The sequence below is a fragment of the Carassius carassius genome, chromosome 1, assembly GCF_963082965.1.
Source record: "Carassius carassius chromosome 1, fCarCar2.1, whole genome shotgun sequence".
Taxonomy (NCBI): Eukaryota; Metazoa; Chordata; class Actinopteri; order Cypriniformes; family Cyprinidae; genus Carassius; species Carassius carassius.
In genome coordinates this window covers 7,587,292-7,607,220 of record NC_081755.1, presented here as the reverse complement: position 1 = coordinate 7,607,220, position 19,929 = coordinate 7,587,292, and the positions used below count along the sequence as shown (strand labels likewise).

Genomic DNA, 19,929 nt, shown 5'->3' with positions numbered 1-19,929 from the left:
TAGTTTAACATCCCGAACAAAGCTTATTAAGGAATCTTTCAGAAAATATTTTCACGAAGAATAAGAATAAAACAGAATAAATTTGAAGTACATTGCATTTTATTCTTTTTTTCCTGTAAACACACAACTTATACCTGGGAAACAGCTTTATAGCTTATGCTGTGAAATTGTAAACAATCCTTCAATTAAAGTGCCAGTGGCATGAAACCTGAATGGAACTCACATTTTAAAGTAAAATCCATCAGAAGGTTGTCCAGAAAAAAAAAAAATTGACAAAAACCTGCTGTGTGAAAAAGAGCAGTGAATACTTAGAAAAAAGTGCACTTCAAATACATTTACACATTTACCTCTCTCATTCAGTCATAATTAGGCTGCAAGACTGAATTATCAAGTTCAAGTCTGCTTTATTGTCAATTTCCAAATGTACAGTACATACATACGGAGAATCGAAATTGCGTTACTCTCAGACCCCGGTGCATACAGATAACATTAACATTAAAGCCTAAAAAAATCTAGATACAACTATACAATAAGGGAATGTAAAAAAAAAAAAAATATATATATATAAGGCATATAATAAAATTAAAAATAAAGTTAAATAAAGCAGCGCAAGGCAAATGACAGATATAATGCAAATCAATGAAGTGAACAACAGTGCAGATAAAAGATATTTAGTGTAAAAAAAAAAATATCCCTTATTAAAAATATCTTATTAAGTCTGATTTAAGTGACAAGTGACAAAGGGCTCAAGAGCAGTTATTTTATTTAACTGACTGATGAGGTAGTGGAATGACGTGAGTTCCATGTTGAATGAGGTAGTGAGCAGACCAATGCTGCTCAAAGTGACTAGTGCATGCCATCATATAATTAGTGTGTGTGTGTGTGTGTTTGGGGAGGGAGGGGGGGGGGGGGGGGGTTCATAGTTCAGTGGTGCCTGGGGCAGAAGAGGGGAGGGGGGGCAAGTTCGGGAGTGAGTTCAGCTTCCTGACAGCCTGGTGGATGAAGCTGTCCTTCAGTCTGCTGGTCCTCGCCTGGAGACTCCGCAGTCTCCTCCCTGATGGTAGCAGGCTGAAGAAGCTGTGTGATTGGTGAGTGGGATCACCTGTGATGCAGAGGGCTTTGCGGGTGAGACGTGTTCCATAAATGTCCTGGAGGGAGGGGAGAGAGACACCCATGATCTTCTCAGCTGCTCTCACTATGCGTTGCAGTCTTTCGGGCGCCGTACCACACAGTGATGCAGCTCGACAGGATGCTCTCGATGGTGCCTCTGTAGAAGGTGTACATGACGGGGGTGGGGCTCTGGCTCTCCTCAGTTTGCGGAGGAAATAAAGACGCTGTTGTGATTTCTTGGCCAGTGCTGCGGTGTTTTCAGTCCAGGAGAGGTCCTCTGTGATGTGCACACCCAGGAACTTGGTGCTGCTCACTCTCTCCACAGTCGCACCGTTGATGGTCAGAGGAACGTGCGGATTGTGGGCTCTCCTGAAGTCTACAACAATCTCCTTTGTCTTCCCCACGTTCAGAGAGAGATTTTTGTCACTGCACCACTTGGCCAGGCGGCTCACCTCACTCCTGTAGTTTGTCTCATCTTTGTTGCTAATGAGACCCACCACAGTCGTGTCATCCGCAAACTTAATAAAGAGGTTGGAGTTGTGTGATGGTGTGTAATCGTGGGTCAGCAGAGTGAAGAGGAGGGGGCTCAGCACACATCCTTGGGGGGCCCCAGTGTTCAGTGTGATGGTGCTGGATGTGTTGCTGCCGACCCGTATTGCCTGAGGTCTTCCAGTCAGAAAGTCCAACAGCCAGTTGCACAGCGAAGTGTTGAGCCCCAGCTGAATCAGTTTGTAAATGAGCTGTTGAGGGATGATCGTATTGAATGCTGAACTGAAGTCTATGAACATCATTCTGACATACGAGTCCTTTTTGTCCATTTGTGTGAGTGCTGAGTGGAGGGTAGTGGCGATGGCATCATCGGTCGGCCGGTTGGACCAATATGCAAACTGGAAGGGGTCCAGGGAGGGGGGGAGGGCAGACTTGATGTGGTGCATGACTAGCCATTCAAAGCACTTCATGAGGATGGGGGTAAGTGCAACAGGATGGTAGTCATTGAAGCAGGTTGGAGATGGCTTCTTCGGGACTGGAATGATGGTGGTAGTTTTGAAACATGTGGGAACAACAGCCTGACTCAGTGAGATGTTGAAAATGTCTGTGAAGACATCAGTGAGTTCTGCTGCACAGTCTTTCAGTACACGCCCAGGGATGTTGTCAGGACCCGGAGCTTTGCGTGCATTGATCCTGCTGAAGGATCTCCTCACGCTGTCTGAGGTCAGCGTCATCACCTGGTCGCCGGGAGGAGGTGGAGTCTTCAGTGCAGTGGTGCTGTTTTGTTGCTCAAAGCGAGCAAAGAAGGTGTTCAGCTCGTTCAGCAGAGAGATGTTGTTGTCACAGGTCCGTGGTGGGGGCTTGTAGTCCGTAATGGTCTGTATCCCCTGCCACAGGTTCCTAGTGTCTCTGCTGTCGCTGAATTGATGAGCTATCCTCCTGGAGTGCCGTCTCTTAGCCTCTCTGATGCCACGGGACAGGTTGGCCCTAACTGTTCTCAGGCCCACCTCATCTCCAGCTCTGAAGGCAGCATTCCATGTCTTCAGGAGTCTGTAGACCTCCCCTGTCATCCATGGCTTCTGATTGGCCCGGACAGTGATGGTTTTTGTGACCGTTAAATCATCAATACACTTGTTGATGTAGGCAGTGACAGTCTCTGTATTCCTGGAGGTCAGTGGTGTTATTGCATGTGGCAGCCTGTTTAAAAATTATGAACTGGTAAACGACAAACTGATCACTTTAAATGTTAACTGTTAAAAAGCAATGTTATTAGCTTTTACGATAAAGTTCTCTCACAATTTGGATGACTTCGTTCGATTAGTTTTATCTTCCGCTTTTTTCTTTTTCTTTCTCAAGCTTACTCCACTGCCATCTGTCTCCACCATCTCACTGAATGCTGCAGATGTAGTTCGGGAAGCACATGACATAAAACGAGGCCAGCTATTGGCTATTCGCTACTTCTCCTGCTGTATTGGCTGAATAAAACCTGCGGTGGCTCATTACTGCCACACTTTGGTCATCGCAGATTTAAAATATGCACAAAATGAGCCGCTTACGGCAAATAAAAATTGTTTAGCAACTAATCGATGACTAAATTAGTTGACAACTGTTTTAATAATCGATTTTAATCGATTAGTTGTTTCAGCTCTATACACAACCACGTCTAAGTGATCTAAGGGCTGGCATGCTTCTTGGTGTGTGACATGTGTGCGCGTTCTGTCTTAGTCTGCGCCCTCAGATCACTTGGACGTGGTTGTGTACAAGAGGTAAAAACAATATAAATACTGTTCATTTTCTCACACTAACCGCTCGTTTCGTGTCTTAGGCCCTCAATGTATACTTACGATGGGGAATTGTTTAATTTGGACTTCTGTGTGCATGCTCTTTGAAGTGGTGACCATAGACCTGCATTATATGAGTCACAGACAAGAACGATTTGACCTAAAAATATAAAAAAATAGAAACAAAGACACCTACATCTTGGATACCCTTGAGGTAAGCTAAAACATACCAACATTTAAGTTAAAAGTGAACTATCCCTTTAACCAACTTTTGATGCTTTTGGCAGTATGGGTAGGTGCCAAATCCTGCTGGAAAATGAAATCAGCATCTTCAAAAAGCTGGTCAGCAGAAGGAAGCATGAGGTGCTTCAAAATGTTATGGTAAATGGGTGCAGTGACTTTGCTTTTCACAATGGACAATCAGCAGATGACATTGAAACCCAAATCATCACAGACTGTGGGAACTTCACACTGGACATCAAGCAACTAGGGCTATAGCTTCTCCACCCTTCCTCCAGACTCTAGGACTTTGGTTTCTAAATTAAATACAAAACTTGCTCTCATCTTAAAAGAGGACTTTGGACCACTGGGCCACAGTCCAGTTTTTCTTCTCCTTAGCCCAGGTAAGACGCCTCTGATGTTGTCTGTGGTTCAGGAGTGGCTTAACAAGAAGAATACGACAACTGCAGGCAAATTCCTTGACACGTCTGTATGCCTTGACCCCAGCCTCAGTCCATTCCTTGTGAAGTTCACTCAAATTCTTAAATTGACTTTGCTTGACAATCCTCATAAGGCTGTGGTTCTCTAGGTTGGTTGTGCATCTTCTTCCACATTTTGTCCTTCCACTCAACTTTCTGTTAACATGCTTGGATACAGCACTCTGTGAACAGCCAGTTTCTTTGGCACTGAATGTTTGTGGCTTACCCTCCTTGTGATGGGTGTCAATGATTGTCTTCTGGACAACTGTCAATATTCCCCATGATTGTGTAACCTAGTCAAACAATCTGAGAGACCATTTTAAAGGCTCAGGAAACCTTTGCAAGTGTTTTGAGTTGATCAGCTGATTGGCATGTCACCATATTCTGATTTGTTGAGATTTACAATTGGTGGGTTTTTGTTAAATTTAAGCCAAAATCATCAGTTTACCACTGGGACTTTATCAGCAACAAAGTGAGAAATCTTCCCACCCGGCTGGAGTGTGGTTTCATGTACAGGTGCTGGTCATATAATTAGAATATCATCATCAGACTGATAAATTTCAAATGTTTATTTCTTTTAATTTTGATGAAGAAAATCCCAAATTCAGTATCTCAGAAAATTAGAATATTGTGAAAAGGTTCAACATTGAAGACACTTGGTGCCACACTTTAATCAGCTAATTAATTCAAAACATCTGCAAAGCATTTTAATGGTCTCTCAGTCTAGCTCTGTAGGCTACACAATTATTGGGAAGACTGACAGTTGTCCAAAAGACGACCATCGACACCTTGCACAATGAGATATATTAAGCGAAGTATGAAGAAGGGACCCATGATGATCGAAAAATATGTTTTATTTTGGCAGATTATCCAAGAAGTAAGCTTTGAAGACATAACCTTAATCTAGGAAGGTTTGTGGGGAACCGCTCATTTAAATTTAAAGACAAGCACAGAAATAGCATGTTTTTGCTTACACTCAAAAATGATATTAAAATGATATAATAAATTATCTATGGGGTATTCGGAGCTGAATCACGCACATTTTGGGGATGCCTGTTATATTACATCTAGCAAAAAATGGGCACAATACGTTCCCTTTGATTCACAGTAAATTTGCCAACACAGAAAATAGAAGAATGCATCATTTTCTACAGTATATTACTTTTTTAATAGAAAACAGTGTGCTACTGATGGGATTGCAACTGACATTTCAGGTCCATCTGGTTTGTGAACAATGTGAACTCTTTTGTGCATTGTAAGATTTACTTTACATCTGAAGCCCTTTCCACACTGATCACATATGAACGGGTTTTCTCCAGTGTGGTCTCTCAAATGGGTGTTCAATGTTGATTTATATCTGAAGCTCTTTCCACACTTATCACATTTGAACATGTTTTCTCCAGTGTGGGTTCTCAAATGGGTGTTCAATTTTGCTTTATGTCTAAAACTCTTTTCACAGTATGGACATATGTAGGGCTTCTGTCTACAGTATAATGTCTCGTGTTTTTCAAGTATTTTTCTTTGATAGAAACCTTTTCCACATTGAGAGCAGATGAACGGTCTCTTTGCAGTGTGAACACTCATGTGGTCTTTAAGGTGACCCCTTTTAGAGAAATGTTTTCCACATTCTTGGCAGGTAAACTGCTTTTCTCTGGTGTGAATGCTCATGTGCCTGTTTAAGCTTCCTTTGGCAGTGAAACTCCTTCCACACTGTTTGCATGTAAAAGGCTTCTCTCCTTTGTGAATTCTCATATGGACATCAAGGTATGTATGGCTAGAGAAAAACTTTCCACACTGAATGCAGGAGCGACTTCTATTTTGTGTGGATGTCTTTTCAGTCACTGAGCAACCAGAAGTTTTTTCTCCAGTTGTGAAATCAAAATTTTCATACAGATTTTGTTCTTTCTTTACATTCACTTCTTGACACTCCTCTTTCAGTGGCATCAGGTCTAGGGTTAAACCAGAAAAATTAAAGTTAGTAATAACAAAAAACAACAGACATCAAAAACAAGACCAGGACACACAAAGCTTTCAGTCAACGTCGGCCATCAGTGAGCATCTGTTTGGCTCAATGGGTAAAAGCAAAAAATAAAAATTCTACTGACTGCAATTTTTTCCTAGGCCAAACCCCATTCCCCAGACATACCCGTCACACACCCCGTTAAAGAACCATTTTTCTTCTTGTAATTAGATTCTAATTTAAAATAATTAAGGAGCACCTTCTAATCGTTAATAAAAAAATTCAGCCTTCTTAATATGTTGACATTTGACTCAAAGTGATTTATAGGGGCTATTTCTTTTTACCTTCGTAAATGCATTTTTCTTATTTTATTAAATGTATTGCAGTGTTTTCTCTAGGATTTTTTCCAGGTGTGGTGGCAGGACTATTTCCCATGAACCACGCAAGAATCATGTGCACTCAGAATTGATTTATTTGAACTAAAAATGACAACTAACTAGTAAATAATAAAATAAGAACAAATAAAAATTAGTCCCTCACGCACAGATCTAATATACTGTTACACATGGCTCTATGCTTACTTTTCTTTTTAGGAGCACTTGTTCTAATTTTCAACATTTCTGAGCACCTTCTGATCAATAATCATAAATTCTGATAAAACAAATTAGCCTTCCTAATACAAGGTGATATTTGACTCAGTGACTTACATATTTTCTTTTATACCTTTGCAATGGAATCATTTTCATCCATGTCAAATAAAATAAAATAAAACCTTTTTAAGCTTTTAAAAATTTCTACTTTAAACAATATAAGAAGCAGAATAAAACAAATACGTTGCCAATAGTACCGTATTTTCCACACTATAAGGCGCACTTTAAAGCCTTTAATTTTCTCAAAAAACGAGAGTCTGTCAAAATGTTGACATTCCCTTTAGCACAAGCTCTATCTAGTGGATGCATAACGCAAACCCAGTCAAACGTTTTATTGCAGTATCTTCTATTCTATGCGCTTTATAATCCGGTGCGCCCTATATATGAAAACAGTTCTAAAATAAGCCATTCATTGAAGGTGCGCCTTATAGTGCGGAAAATACGTTACTAATAAAAAAGGAATTTGCACTACAGAGGATTTCAGATGTTTAATGAGGCTCAGGTGTAGCATGAGTGCAATTAAAATTAGTTAATTTTTGTGGAGATTAAAGTTTAAAATATAAACATTTTAATACAGAAATATTAAGAGATTTAAATAACTGAAATTATACGCTAAGAATGAAACTGGTGGTGGTAAAGGGGCGGTCACACTAGACTTATACGTGCAAAATTATTTCGGACGCCGCTGCGAATATGGGCTTTATATTGTACTCTCTGTATCTCTCTCTCCATATAAATATATACCTACACCCTAAGCAATAAATAATTATAAAACGTCCTTATTCAAATGTACCATCTGTTCCTGTTTCCACTGACACTGCGAACCATGCAGCTTTTATTATTTTATTTTTATAATCTTTTAAATATGTATTATATAAAATAGGAAGCTGCACTACAGCTAAAGTTATATAGCGCTTCCTTCATTTTTGAATTTCTGTAGCGTTACAGATCAATCAATCTTCTACTTGTCCCACAGCTTCACGTGATGCGAATTCGCAGGTCAGAGTTCACCAAACTTGAACTTTGGAACGCAGCGAAATGCGAAATTTTTTGCTTGAGCTTGCGTTTCCGGTCTGACGAATTCGCATGCGTATGAATGGAAGTCAATGGAACGAAAAGTGCAGTGTGACGGCCCCATTAGTCAATTAATTCATTTGAACAGCTGATAAGATTCAAGAATGAAGCAAGTGACCTCGTTCAAAAACAAACTTTCATTCAGCTGTGTTTTTTTTCATTCAGCTCTTTTAGAGATGCGCAGCAGCTGAGCTGTTACTTTATTTTGGAACTATTTTCATTGATGATGTAGAGCAAAGTCATGCAGTGCGTATTGATATTACGTACGTATTGAACGATTACATCATTACCTGCAGAAAAGCTAATTCTTTGAAGTCAGCTTGGTGTGACCTGGGCCTTTAGTTAAGGTGTGTCCTGGCAGATCTGAGGGATTCTTATTTTCTCATATAGACTGTATAAGACCACAGAAAGTTCCTCAGGTTCACTTTTGGGAGCATAGTGTACATGTTTTGAGAACTTCCATTCTGCCTGGCAGTAGCACCTTATATGTTCACAAAGTGAATGGATGCAATTCTGGCTCTATTCACACCGCAAGGCTTAATGCATCGATTTGGTCTTTTGAAAATACCTGATTTTTTTGTCTTGTAAACTGTTATCGCATATTGGAGTTTACATTAATCCTGACCCCCAAACTTATTCTATTTGTGATGACTTTACTGTTGCCATGGTCGACCTTCGGGTATTGAATTAAAAGTACTAGTATAGTTCACACTGAGCTGGACCATGAAGCATGTTATGTAGCTATATGTGAATGTAAACAGTCTGTAAAGTGGTAAAGCTGAAAGCGCATCATAAACAAAATTATTGGGCCTCACTTATGAAAGGCGAGCAGAGCTAATTTTTGTGTAAATCATTCGTAAAGCCGTTCTGGTGTAAACTTTCACTTTTTTGAAACTTTATATTTTCAAAATGTTAGTTTGAATGAAAGAAATTTAAACCTGCTCCCTACGGTCCCACAAATGGTATTTAGAACATTTGGTGATGTCACAGAACTGCCAAATTCAAACTGCATTTTCGCGTTTTTGTTGGATCATCTGCAATACGTCTATTAGAGGTTTCCCTTTAGATATCAAATAGACATCTATTAGATGTCTTTAAGATGTTTGTGATTTAAAATGCATGATGTTTGTAGATCAAAGATACAATAAAAATGTTAAAGTGCTCCATTTAGCTATTTGACATCTCTCAACAAACTTGTTATATTTGTAGATCTAATCAGGATGTTATGATCAGATCTATCTGCACTCTCAGACCATTTAAAATGGTTTTTACACTTTTTTCAGATATTGTTAATTTGACAGAAGTTGTCTCAGACTGGTGCTAGTATTATTAAAAGATAAGTTTACATCTGTATCCCAACTCAAACTCTGTACTTTACTGATTTAAATGTCCATTTCTGTAAACGTATTATATCAGAAGATTAGTCGTTGCATTTGGTGAAATATAATGGTTGTATTGTTATCAAAATTAGTTTCTGTCCTCTCCTCCTTGACACCTGACTAGTTCTTATTTATTGCAATTAACATTCTGGTATGATTATAGTAGAGAAATACTACTATACTATAGTTTGCTGCCTGTTAAATAAAACCACTTTAATAACAAACACTCATATGATTCTCTTGAAATATATTTCTGTAGAGACTGACATATTTTATTAAGGATCAAAAGGTGTTCAGCTCAGAGAGTGAAATCAAACCTGTTTGTTCCTCAGTATCTTCTTGTTTCAGACTCAATACTTCTTCAATCTTCACATCTTCAGTCTCCTCTTTAATAAAGGCCATCTTTATAACAGTGTGTCATGAATCTCAGCTGTTTCACCAGTGTTTGTTTCTCTGTGTGCGGACAATCTGTTTAAGATGAGAATAATTAACAGAAAGAAAATTAACCCAAACTAACTCTAGAATAAATCATATCCAGAGCTCCAAAAAAAAAAAAGGATTAAGGAGCCATTTGCTTTATAAGAAAAAAAACTTTTTTTTTCCAGGCGCCACCGAATAAGTGCTTTATTTGTTTTATCAGCTTATTATTCTTATTACATTTTAACATTTCAATCATGCTGTCATGTGTTTATGTCTCATCTTTGTTTGACTTTATCAGCATTTTAATCCATCTTGTAAATGACCTGGGAACTAAGGTTCACTTAAAGTGGGAACTAAATGTCTTTTTTCCAACTTGAAATATACAGTCACAAAGAAATGTTCATGATCTGTCCTAATATCATGGACCATAAGCATCACTCCTCAATGCATCCTGTAAATGTCATACACTCTTAAAAATAAAGGTGCTTCACAAAGCCATAGAAGAACCTTGTAAGTTTAAATGGTTTCACAAAGAACTTTTAACATCTGAAGAACCTTTATGTTTCCCAAAAGGTTCTTTGAGATGAAAGAAAGTTCTTCAGATTATTGAAAGGTCAGAAAGAGATGGTTCTTTAAAGAACCTTTGACTGAATGGTTCTTTTTGGAACCAAAAATGGTTCAGTGAAAAACCTTTATTTTTAAGAGTGTATATCATTCACACTTTCAGCCTGATTTTCTTAAATAAGTAAAATGCAATTTTATAGAAAGAGTTGACTCATAGACAACAATTTAAGTAAAAATATGTAAATGCAATAGCGCATAAATATAGCAAAATGCTCCTCTTTATAGTTATTTTTCTAGCTGAATGATGAGTTTGCAATGTTAAGAATATTGATCCTGATAGTTTCTCACGTCTGAGCATTCAAAAAGTTAAACTCTTGATGATTACAATTCCGTTTTATCATCTACCTTGGATATCCTTGCTCCTATGAAGGAATGTGTTGTCTCATTCACAAAATCATCTCCTTGGTATACAAATGAGCTTAGGGCACTCAAGGTTAAAAACAGGCAACTCGAGCGGCAATATAAAAAAAAATCAAGCTTAACAGTTCACAAGCTTATGTATGATGAATATTTAATTCAGTACGGTGGACTCTTAAGGTGTCAAGAGCCGAATATGCTGATAAGTGATGATGCTGCAAAAACTTTTAAGACAATTAACAACATTTTAAAACCTAACAAGTCACATGTTCCTCTATTCAGCAGTGTTACAAGTTTCTTTATTTTTTTTAGGATAAAATTGAATGAGTCTATTGGTTCTCTCCCCAGCTCTGTGATCCCTGTGGTTCTTCCAAGTATTCCTAGGGTTTTGTTCACTAGTTTTGCAACAATTACCATTGATGACATCTCAAAATTAGTGTTGAAAATGAACCCTACCACATGTATCCTTGACCCTATTCCAACTACTGGTCTTAAGGGGTGTCTGTCGACAATCAGTACCCTCATATTAAATCTTGTTAACACTTCTCTTATTACTGGGATTGTTCCTTCTGAACTTAAGGTCACAGCTATCACACCAGTGCCTAAAAAGCCTGGATGTGATACTTCTGATATAACTAATTACAGGCCCATTTCAAATCTTCCTTTTTTGGCTAAAGTCCTGGAATGTGTAATTATGCAACAATAGCAAACTCATTTGTCATTAAACAAACTTTTAGAGCCTTTCCAATCTGGGTTTAGGTCGGGGCACAGTACTAAGACCACTTGTGGTTTGCATTATGAACGACCTCCTGCTCTCCGCTGACTCTGGTGCCTCTACCATTTTGGTTTTGTAAGACCTGAGTGCAGCATTTGACACAATATGTCACTCTATATTATTTGATAGACTAAAGAGTTGGCTCGGCATCTCTGGCACTGTGTTTGAATGGTTCAGGACCTTACAAATAGATCCCAGTTTGTAGTTCTAGGAAATAACAAATCAGACCTTAGTCAGGTCCAATATGGAGTCCCTCAGGGTTCTGTTTTGGGGCCCATACTAATTAGCATTTAAATGCTTCCTCTGGGCCAAATCATTAGAAAACACGGTCTTGGATATAATTTGTATGCTGACGACACCCAAATTTACATTAGTTCAAAGTCTGATGTTACAGTTTATTCTGCAATACTTTCTTAATGTTTGCACTGCAGGACATAAAAGTATGGATGCTTCACAACGTTCTTAAATTCAATAGCTCTAAGACTGAGGTTCTTTTTATTGGCACACCAGCAGCATCCAAAAAATAAATCAGTTTTAATCAGACACTGGATAACAGCTCTGTACTACAGTCTATATAAGCTTGTAACCTTGGTGTGATATTTGATGTTAATTTGACATTGGAGGCTCACATTAGGAGTGTTACTAAATCAGCATTTTATCATCTCATAAATATTCTACGCCTGATACTGAAAGGCTCATCCATGCTTTTATCACTTAAAAGATTTGATTACTGCAATTCTCTTTACATTGTTCTATCAGCTAAATCTATCAAACGGCTTCAGTATATTCAGAACTCAGCAGCACGTGTTCACACTCACAGCCTCACATCACTCATACATCCTCATGGAAGCACATCAGTGGTGTCCTCTGTAACTTGCACTGGCTTCCAGTTAAATCGCGAATTGAATTGAGTTTAAAACGCTTGTTTTAACTTATAAAGCTGTGAACAAATTGGCTCCTTCTTATGTTTGGGATTTAGTTACCCCTTACATGACTTCTCGTCCTCTTCGCTATGCCGATTCTCTTCTTCTTTATCAGCCTCACTTCCACATTAAAAACTAAGGGACAGAGAGCCTTCTCTTGTACCGCTCCGAGGTTATGGAACACGCTTCCTTTTAATGTTCGAAGTGCTCCTACATTAAGTACTTTCAAGAAACTGTTGAAAGCCCACCTCTTTAAAATTGCTTATGACTACGCTGTTGATTAGGGTTTTGATTTGATTAATTTTGCTGTTTTATATTGTATCATTGAATTTTGCATTTTAATTGATTTTAACATGTTGTTGTTGTAGCGCTTTGGGTGCATTATAAATAAATGTATTTTTATTATTATTATTATTACTACAAGCTTTACATGTTTTCCACAGTTTTAAACTGTTGTACTGTAGACTCTCTTATAGAAAAGCATATTTCAATGTTAATTTATGTTCATTATGTTATTATGTTCATACTATAGTATTAAAGAGAAAGATTAAATGGGTTACTTGCTGCTTGAACTGAGGCACTAACTCGCAATCTCGCCTGCCACATTTAAGAGTGCCAAAAATGAAAAATGAAAATTATGTAATTAATGACTCACCCTCATGTCGTTCCAAACCCGTAAGACCTCCGTTTATCTCCGGAACACAGTTTAAAATATTTTAGATTTAGTCCAAGAGCTCTCAGTCCCTCCCATTGAAACTGTGTGTACGAAAGGTAAGAAAAACATCATCAAAGTAGTCCATGTGACATCAGAGGGTCAGTTAGAATTTTTTGAAGCATCGAAAATACATTTTGGTCCAAAAATAGCAAAAACTACGACTTTATTCAGCATTGTCTTCTCTTCCGGGTCTGTTGTGAGCGAATTCAAAACACAACAGTTCAATGATATCCGGTTCGCGAACGAATCGCTTGATGTAACCGGATCTTCTTGAACCAGTTCACCAAATCGAACTGAATCGTTTGAAACAAATGACTTAAGCTGTTAACTTTTTTAACCCTTAAACAGGCAAGAGTGGAAAATAAGCAAAAAATATTTTCATGTCATTTTTTATATCATCTGAGCTTAAGTAAAACATACCCAAAATAATTTTTGAAATATTTGATATATTTTGGATTTTATGAGTTGTGACTCCCAGTTCATGTTGCCTGATTAGGGTAAAAAAAAGGTCCAAGTCATTAATCTGTTAACTGTTACTGGCCTACCTGCCACTGCATGCTTAAAACAATTATATTCTATACTTTACCTGATGTAATGTACAAATTATATATCATTCGAAAGCTTACGAACTCAAGATTCAGCCTGTGAAAACCATTTTGAAATCGGACCTTGCTTTACCATAAAAATGGTACTCTGTTACCCCCCATTTTTAAAATAGGCATTAAAGTGCACTATCCAAACTTAAATTGCTGTAATTTATGAACACTTTGGAATATAAACCTAAGGTTGGTCTCTTTTTAAAGAAGAAAATTAACAGATTTTGGCAAAATTGGATTTTTTCAAAAATTTGAAGTATCAAAAAGTTATAGAAGTTTCAATGTACTGTAAATAATATGCGCTATATTCATTTTATTTTATTTATTATAAATAGTTTACACAACAGGTTTTACTCTAAAATTGTTATAAAATTAAAACCTTGTGTCTAAATAAGTTATGTTACAAATTTGAAGTTGATATGAAAAAAATTGAGGATCCTGTGAGATTTTATTTAGGGCGTCATACCACACACAGCCACTGGGAGTCATCAAAACTATTTTGAATTTTGCTTAATGATTTTTTCTCTAGATTTCTCTGTGAATTTTACTTCCATCTCAAAATAACCACCAAATATGAAATCCTGAGACTCAGACCTTTTCAATGATATGTTTGTTGGCAAGATTATGAAAAGTTTTGGTTCTAGAAGACCGTAACGCATAATGTTTTATGACACTTGGTCAATTTCTTTTAGCAAGCTCCTCACCTATTGGGTGGTGTCAGGTTTTGTATTACCATATTTATTTGAACTACTTTATAAAAAAACTTTTATAATCTTAACAAAACACATAATCGGAAAGTTCTGAGTCTCACGGCCCCATCTGTCAACTGTTTTTTTAAATTGAGACTGAAATGTATAAATTTGATACAGGAGAATAGATAAAAAAACACCCAGTGGCCATTTTTGGTACAACGCCTAAAAATCTCATGGGAAGTTACATTTTGTGATATCAAATTAAAATTTAGAACACAAATTGGTTAGACATATGACTTTGATTTGATAGTAATTTTACAGTAAAAATTATTTTGTAAAATATATATTTTATATAAAATATTTAGAGTACTTTTGATTTACAGTAAATGTAATAATTTTTTGGTTACTTTTTCTTTTTTTTTCTTTTTTAAACAAGACCAAACTTATGTCTATATTCCAAAACATTCTTAAATTACAACCATTTAGATTTAGTGTAATGTTACGTATATTCTCAATATACTCAATATTCTCTTTTTTATACCCTAAACAGGCAATGTGACTCAGGAGTCACATACATTTCAAAACGTGCTAAATAACAAAATAAACATATGACTCGATTTTTTTCTTCAGCACCCTAAGACAATGTTCAGAATTAATGTTAGCAGTAATATAATTTTTTTTCCAAAAGAAAAATAAGTTTAATATATAATTATCTACCTCAAAATCTGAATGTTCTCCACCACTGGCCATGTTGGATTTAGATCAGGCTGACTAATATACCACTGAAAACTTGAAGCACATCATGGGACCAGCATACTTGAGACAGACCAGGCATTGATAAATGATAAAAGGATTTAATAAAAAATTTGTTCTTATGCCCCAAAAAAAGAAAATAAAAACTATGTGACTCTAGGGTTAATGTGGCTGAAACTCCTTCGGAGTTGAAACAAACCAATATCCCGGAGTAATTCATTTACTCAAACAGTACACTGACTGAACTGCTGTGAAGGGAGAACTGAAGATGAACACCGAGCCGAGCCAGATAACGAACAATAGACTGACTCGTTCACAAGTCATGAACCGGTTGCATCGGTTTTCATATCCCCAGTAGTTCTTTCAAACAGTTCGATTTAATAAATCGGATCTAGAAAACGGTTCACCGGTTCTTTTGCGCTCTACGTAATGGCGTCATTTGCGATGATTGCCCTTGATTCAAGCCTTCGGTTTACCCACACTCATAACATTAGCACAGAATCAGTTCAGAATCATTCACCAAAAGAATCAGTTCGGTTCAGACGCTCTGAGTGTCGGTCTGCTTCACGCTGAAACACACATGCGCATTATCATCAGCTCCTCGGTTCTCGAATCGGACACGTCTGAAAGAAACGGTTCTTGACTCGAGAATAAAGATGAACGGAGGTCTCAGGGGTTTGGAACGACATGAGTCATTAATGACATAATTTTCATTTTTCGGTGAACTAACCCTTTAAAAACATCTGAAATTAATTTAGTGACATTAAAATACTATGGGGTTTTAAATCAAAATATCATGTTCTGTTACAAAACAGGACATTGATTTCATACATGTCCTCACACGAGGACATCGGGATTAAAAGCATTTTTATTACACATTTTTGGAGACATAAAAAATGAACAGGGAAATAAATTATATTTCAATATTCTATTAAATACTATACATTATGAGAATCTTGTCAATCATTACTCCCATTATTACACTTCTTTTTTCATTACATGTTGCCCCGAAAACACATTAAAATGCAATTAGATTTAGTTTATAGATACACTGTATATAAGGAAAAAACCCATTTACACATATTTTGCACAAAGATCATCTTTACACAAAGTTAAAGGTAAAAAAATTAAAATCTTGATAACTAAAAATGTATTGGTTATTTAAAAAATCTATTGTTTTTGCCCAAGCATGTTCGTTCATGTATTTTCTTTTTTTTTTTTTATTGAGTCCTGATGTCCTCTACTGAAGACATAGCATAACTTATGAATGAAATATCTAAACAAAGAAAAAAATACATAGAATTTTTTTTCTTAAAACTTTCTTCTCGGGTCTTAAAGAGGATAAAGTAACAAAGCACAAATATGTTTGCGATAACTGGAGGAAAAGTGCGCTTCAAATAATGAAGTTTACTCGTTAACAGAACACAGCACAGATAGACCTAAGCTCTTGTTAAGAAGAAACCGCATTAGTCATAAACTTTACCTCTAGTAGTTTGTTCAAGTTATGAACGAAATAAACGCTGTTTTTCTGCTCTTTCTCTTCAAGTCTCCATCATTTCTCCAGTGACGACATCAGCAAAAACATCACTCGCAATTTAATATTAACTGTTTTGGTCGCAGTTTGGAGCCATGATTTCAATAAAAAGTATCTTAAATAGTTTCTCCATCATTTGTTGTCAGCGGCTGAACTGGTGTTTATTATAAACTGAGTCTTTCACTCATTCATCTGAGATTTACTCACACGATAATGCCAGATAGAGCATTACAGAGCTGCATTCAGTAATAATGATTTAACTTTACATCGCGTATTTATCTATAACAGTTTATATGTAATAATTTTAAATGTTTTAAAAACACAAACCTTCGTTGATCTGAAAAACAGACACAGGAGCGCGCCGCAGCCTTGTGACGTCACAGCACCAGACCAAAATAAAAGTCCCGTTCAAATGAAATGCATGATTTACATTCAGATACACATTAAATAATACAGATAATGAAAAATGTATTCAGTTTTATTCTTGGTAAAATATGTTTAAACACATGCTGAGTAATTGTGTGAGATTAAAGGCAAACCATTCATGTTTGGGTGTAAACATGTAGGAAAGTCATTTTGACAGATATATATGAGCTTTGACAGTGTCAAGAGAAAAACCAATAAGCTGAAGCCATTTCAGTTTCTAGCTACATATTTTAATAAATCATATTCATCTATACATCATGCTATGCTTTTACTTGTTGAGGCACATGTATATTAGTTAAACCATATTGTAAAGTGTTCCTTAAAATTAAAGAGATGTTGGATATATTCACATCATGTTACTGACAATATAAACAAGTCAAAAAATAATCCGAAAATTAACATAAACCTAATTTAGAATAAGATATCCATTTACCAAATCAACAACTGTGATCATAAGAAATTTAAGTGAAAAAAATAAGCATATTTTCTCTCCAGTTGCACAAAAGTATTAAACCTGTATGTGCTGTTTTAGAAGATAATATAAACCGTGATAATAAACTTGGTCTGTGAGAGCAAAATTACCTCTGATGTTATCACTCAAACTCAGTCATATCCAAAGCATCAGAGAGACCCATGAACTGCAATTTCTCTGCAAAAAAGTCCAGTCCATTCAGAGATACTTACTAGAAAGGAATGACAATTTTATTCATGCTGATTAGATCACATAAACAACTTGAAAGCTACGTATTCATTTATAAATATCAGTTAACATCAACTGTGTTGGTCACACTTTAGTTTAAGTTCCATTTCTCAGTATTAACTAACTGTTAATTACAACTGATTTATAATAAGGCAATTTATGCTAACAAACAGCCAATGTGCATGCTAATAAGCAACTAGTGAATAGTAAGAATTGGACCCTAACCTAAAGTGTTACCACTATTTATTTGAATTCAGGAGCCCTGTTTGCATTCTAGACTCTGTGTACAATTATTATGGACTACTTGCACAACTAAGTCCATGTTCTAATATTACACAGGAGTTTCCATTTACAATGTACCAACATGCTGACAGCACAGTGCACAGTTTTTGGGCTGTCTCCTAATTTAAAACAATGAACTGTGTTCTCTGCATTAACATTTATTATCCTGAACCTGCTGAAATGTTTCTATAAATATATTTTAAGTTCAAATGTGTATTCTAAAGAACAAAATAATATATTTTTCCACTAACTTATAAAGCCGGCTTTTCTTCCCATTAACAGCATTTTTCTCTTAATGAGTGAAATTAATTTGACTGATAAATGTTAAAACATTTATTCTTAACGAGGTTTCGAACATAACTCCCATAAACATGCAAATTAAAATAAACATGTAAATTACAATACAGTGGAATGAAGAAAAAGAACAGCGAATAGTAAAACACCTTAATACAACTGAATGAAGGTTGATGATTTAATGATTACTGATCTAGTTCATCAGATCAGAGCACTGACACCCTGTAGTAAAATTAGACAGCATCATTATGAGCAACTGTGGCGATATGGATATGAATCCATACCAGCTTTTGCTCCGTGCTTGCAAATTTGATGGAAGCAGGGAAACTATATAAAAGAGAGGCAAAACTAAAAAAAGTCTGGGAGAGGATAAAAAAAAGTAAAATAAATTTGACGAGAACGGTACATGAAGGGAAGTGTGGTCGAGTGTCTCAGATTATTTGCTTGCACAGACCGGGGATGAATGCCAAAACCTCAGAGAAAATTGGTTGTGCATTGGACACCGGTTGCAATGTCATTTCCAGACTGGTTCACCTACCACAGGTACTTCGTACTTCAGTTTGTCTTACCTTGTTAAAAGCCTGCCGAAGCTCCAAAACTTCTTCTCCGGCCTTGTATATTGGGTGATCTTTCTAGATTGAGTTGAACAAGTGGAAAAGTATGTGGAAAACCTCTTTCTCTATTAATTAATGATTGTTTGTTTTTTGTTTACATAAAGGCTGTGGAATAGAAGGGAAAATTGTAAGACTCTTTTTTGTTTTCCTTAATTCATCTTCTTCTGTTGGTTTTGTTCATATACTTAAAGGGTTAGTTCACCCAGATAGCAAAATTATGTAATTAATAACTTACCCTGATGTTGTTTCAAACCCGTGAGACTTCCGTTTATCTTTGGAACACAGTTTAAGATATTTTAGATTTAGTCCGAGAGCTCTCAGTCCCTCCATTGAAACTGTGTGCACGGTCGCGAACGAATCATTCAGTTCACCAAATCGAACTGAATCGTTTTAAACGGTTCGCATATCTAATACGCATTAATCCACAAATGACTTAAGCTGTTAACTTTTTTTAATGTGGCTGACACTCCCTCTGAGTTCAAACAAACCAATATTAAATAATTGTAAATAACGATTGACTCGTTCACGAGTGAAGAACCGGTTGCATCGGTTTTCGGATCACCAGTAGTTCTTTCGGACAGTTTGATTTAATAAATCAGATGAAGAAAACGGTTCACCGGTTCTTTTGCGCTCTACGTAATGGCGTCATTTGCGATGATTGCCCTTGATTCAAGCCTTCGGTTTACCCGCGCTCATAACACTAGCACAAAATCAGTTCAGAATCAATCACCAAAAGAATCAGTTCATTTCAGATGCCCTGTGTGTCGGTCTGCTTCACGCTGAATCACACATGCGCATTATCATCAGCTCCTCGGTTCACGAATCGGACGCGTCTGAAAGAAACGGTTCTTGACTCGTGAACGAGTCAATGTTTTGTTCATTATCTGGCTCGGCTCGGTGTTCATCTTCAGTTCTCTCTTCACAGCAGTTCAGTCAGTGTACTGTTTGAGTAAATGAATTACTCCGGGATATTGGTTTGTTTTAACTCAGAGGGAGTGTCAGCCACATTAAAAAAGTTAACAGCTTAAGTCATTTGTGGATTAATGCGTATTAGAGACGCGAACCGTTTAAAACGATTCAGTT

At 36.7% G+C, this 19,929-nt stretch overlaps 1 protein-coding gene across 1 annotated transcript; it reads right to left on the bottom strand.

Annotated features, from left to right (window-relative positions):
- Positions 1 to 5,222: 5,222 nt before the first annotated feature.
- On the bottom strand, positions 5,223 to 16,911 carry LOC132105043 (gastrula zinc finger protein XlCGF7.1-like). The gene is made up of 3 exons (XM_059510423.1): positions 16,858 to 16,911; positions 9,459 to 9,609; positions 5,223 to 6,027 (listed from the first exon to the last, which is right to left on the bottom strand). Exons 2-3 carry the CDS (start codon positions 9,541 to 9,543, stop codon positions 5,237 to 5,239), a joined length of 876 nt encoding a protein of 291 aa, XP_059366406.1. The 5' UTR covers positions 9,544 to 9,609; positions 16,858 to 16,911; the 3' UTR covers positions 5,223 to 5,236.
- Positions 16,912 to 19,929: the final 3,018 nt, after the last annotated feature.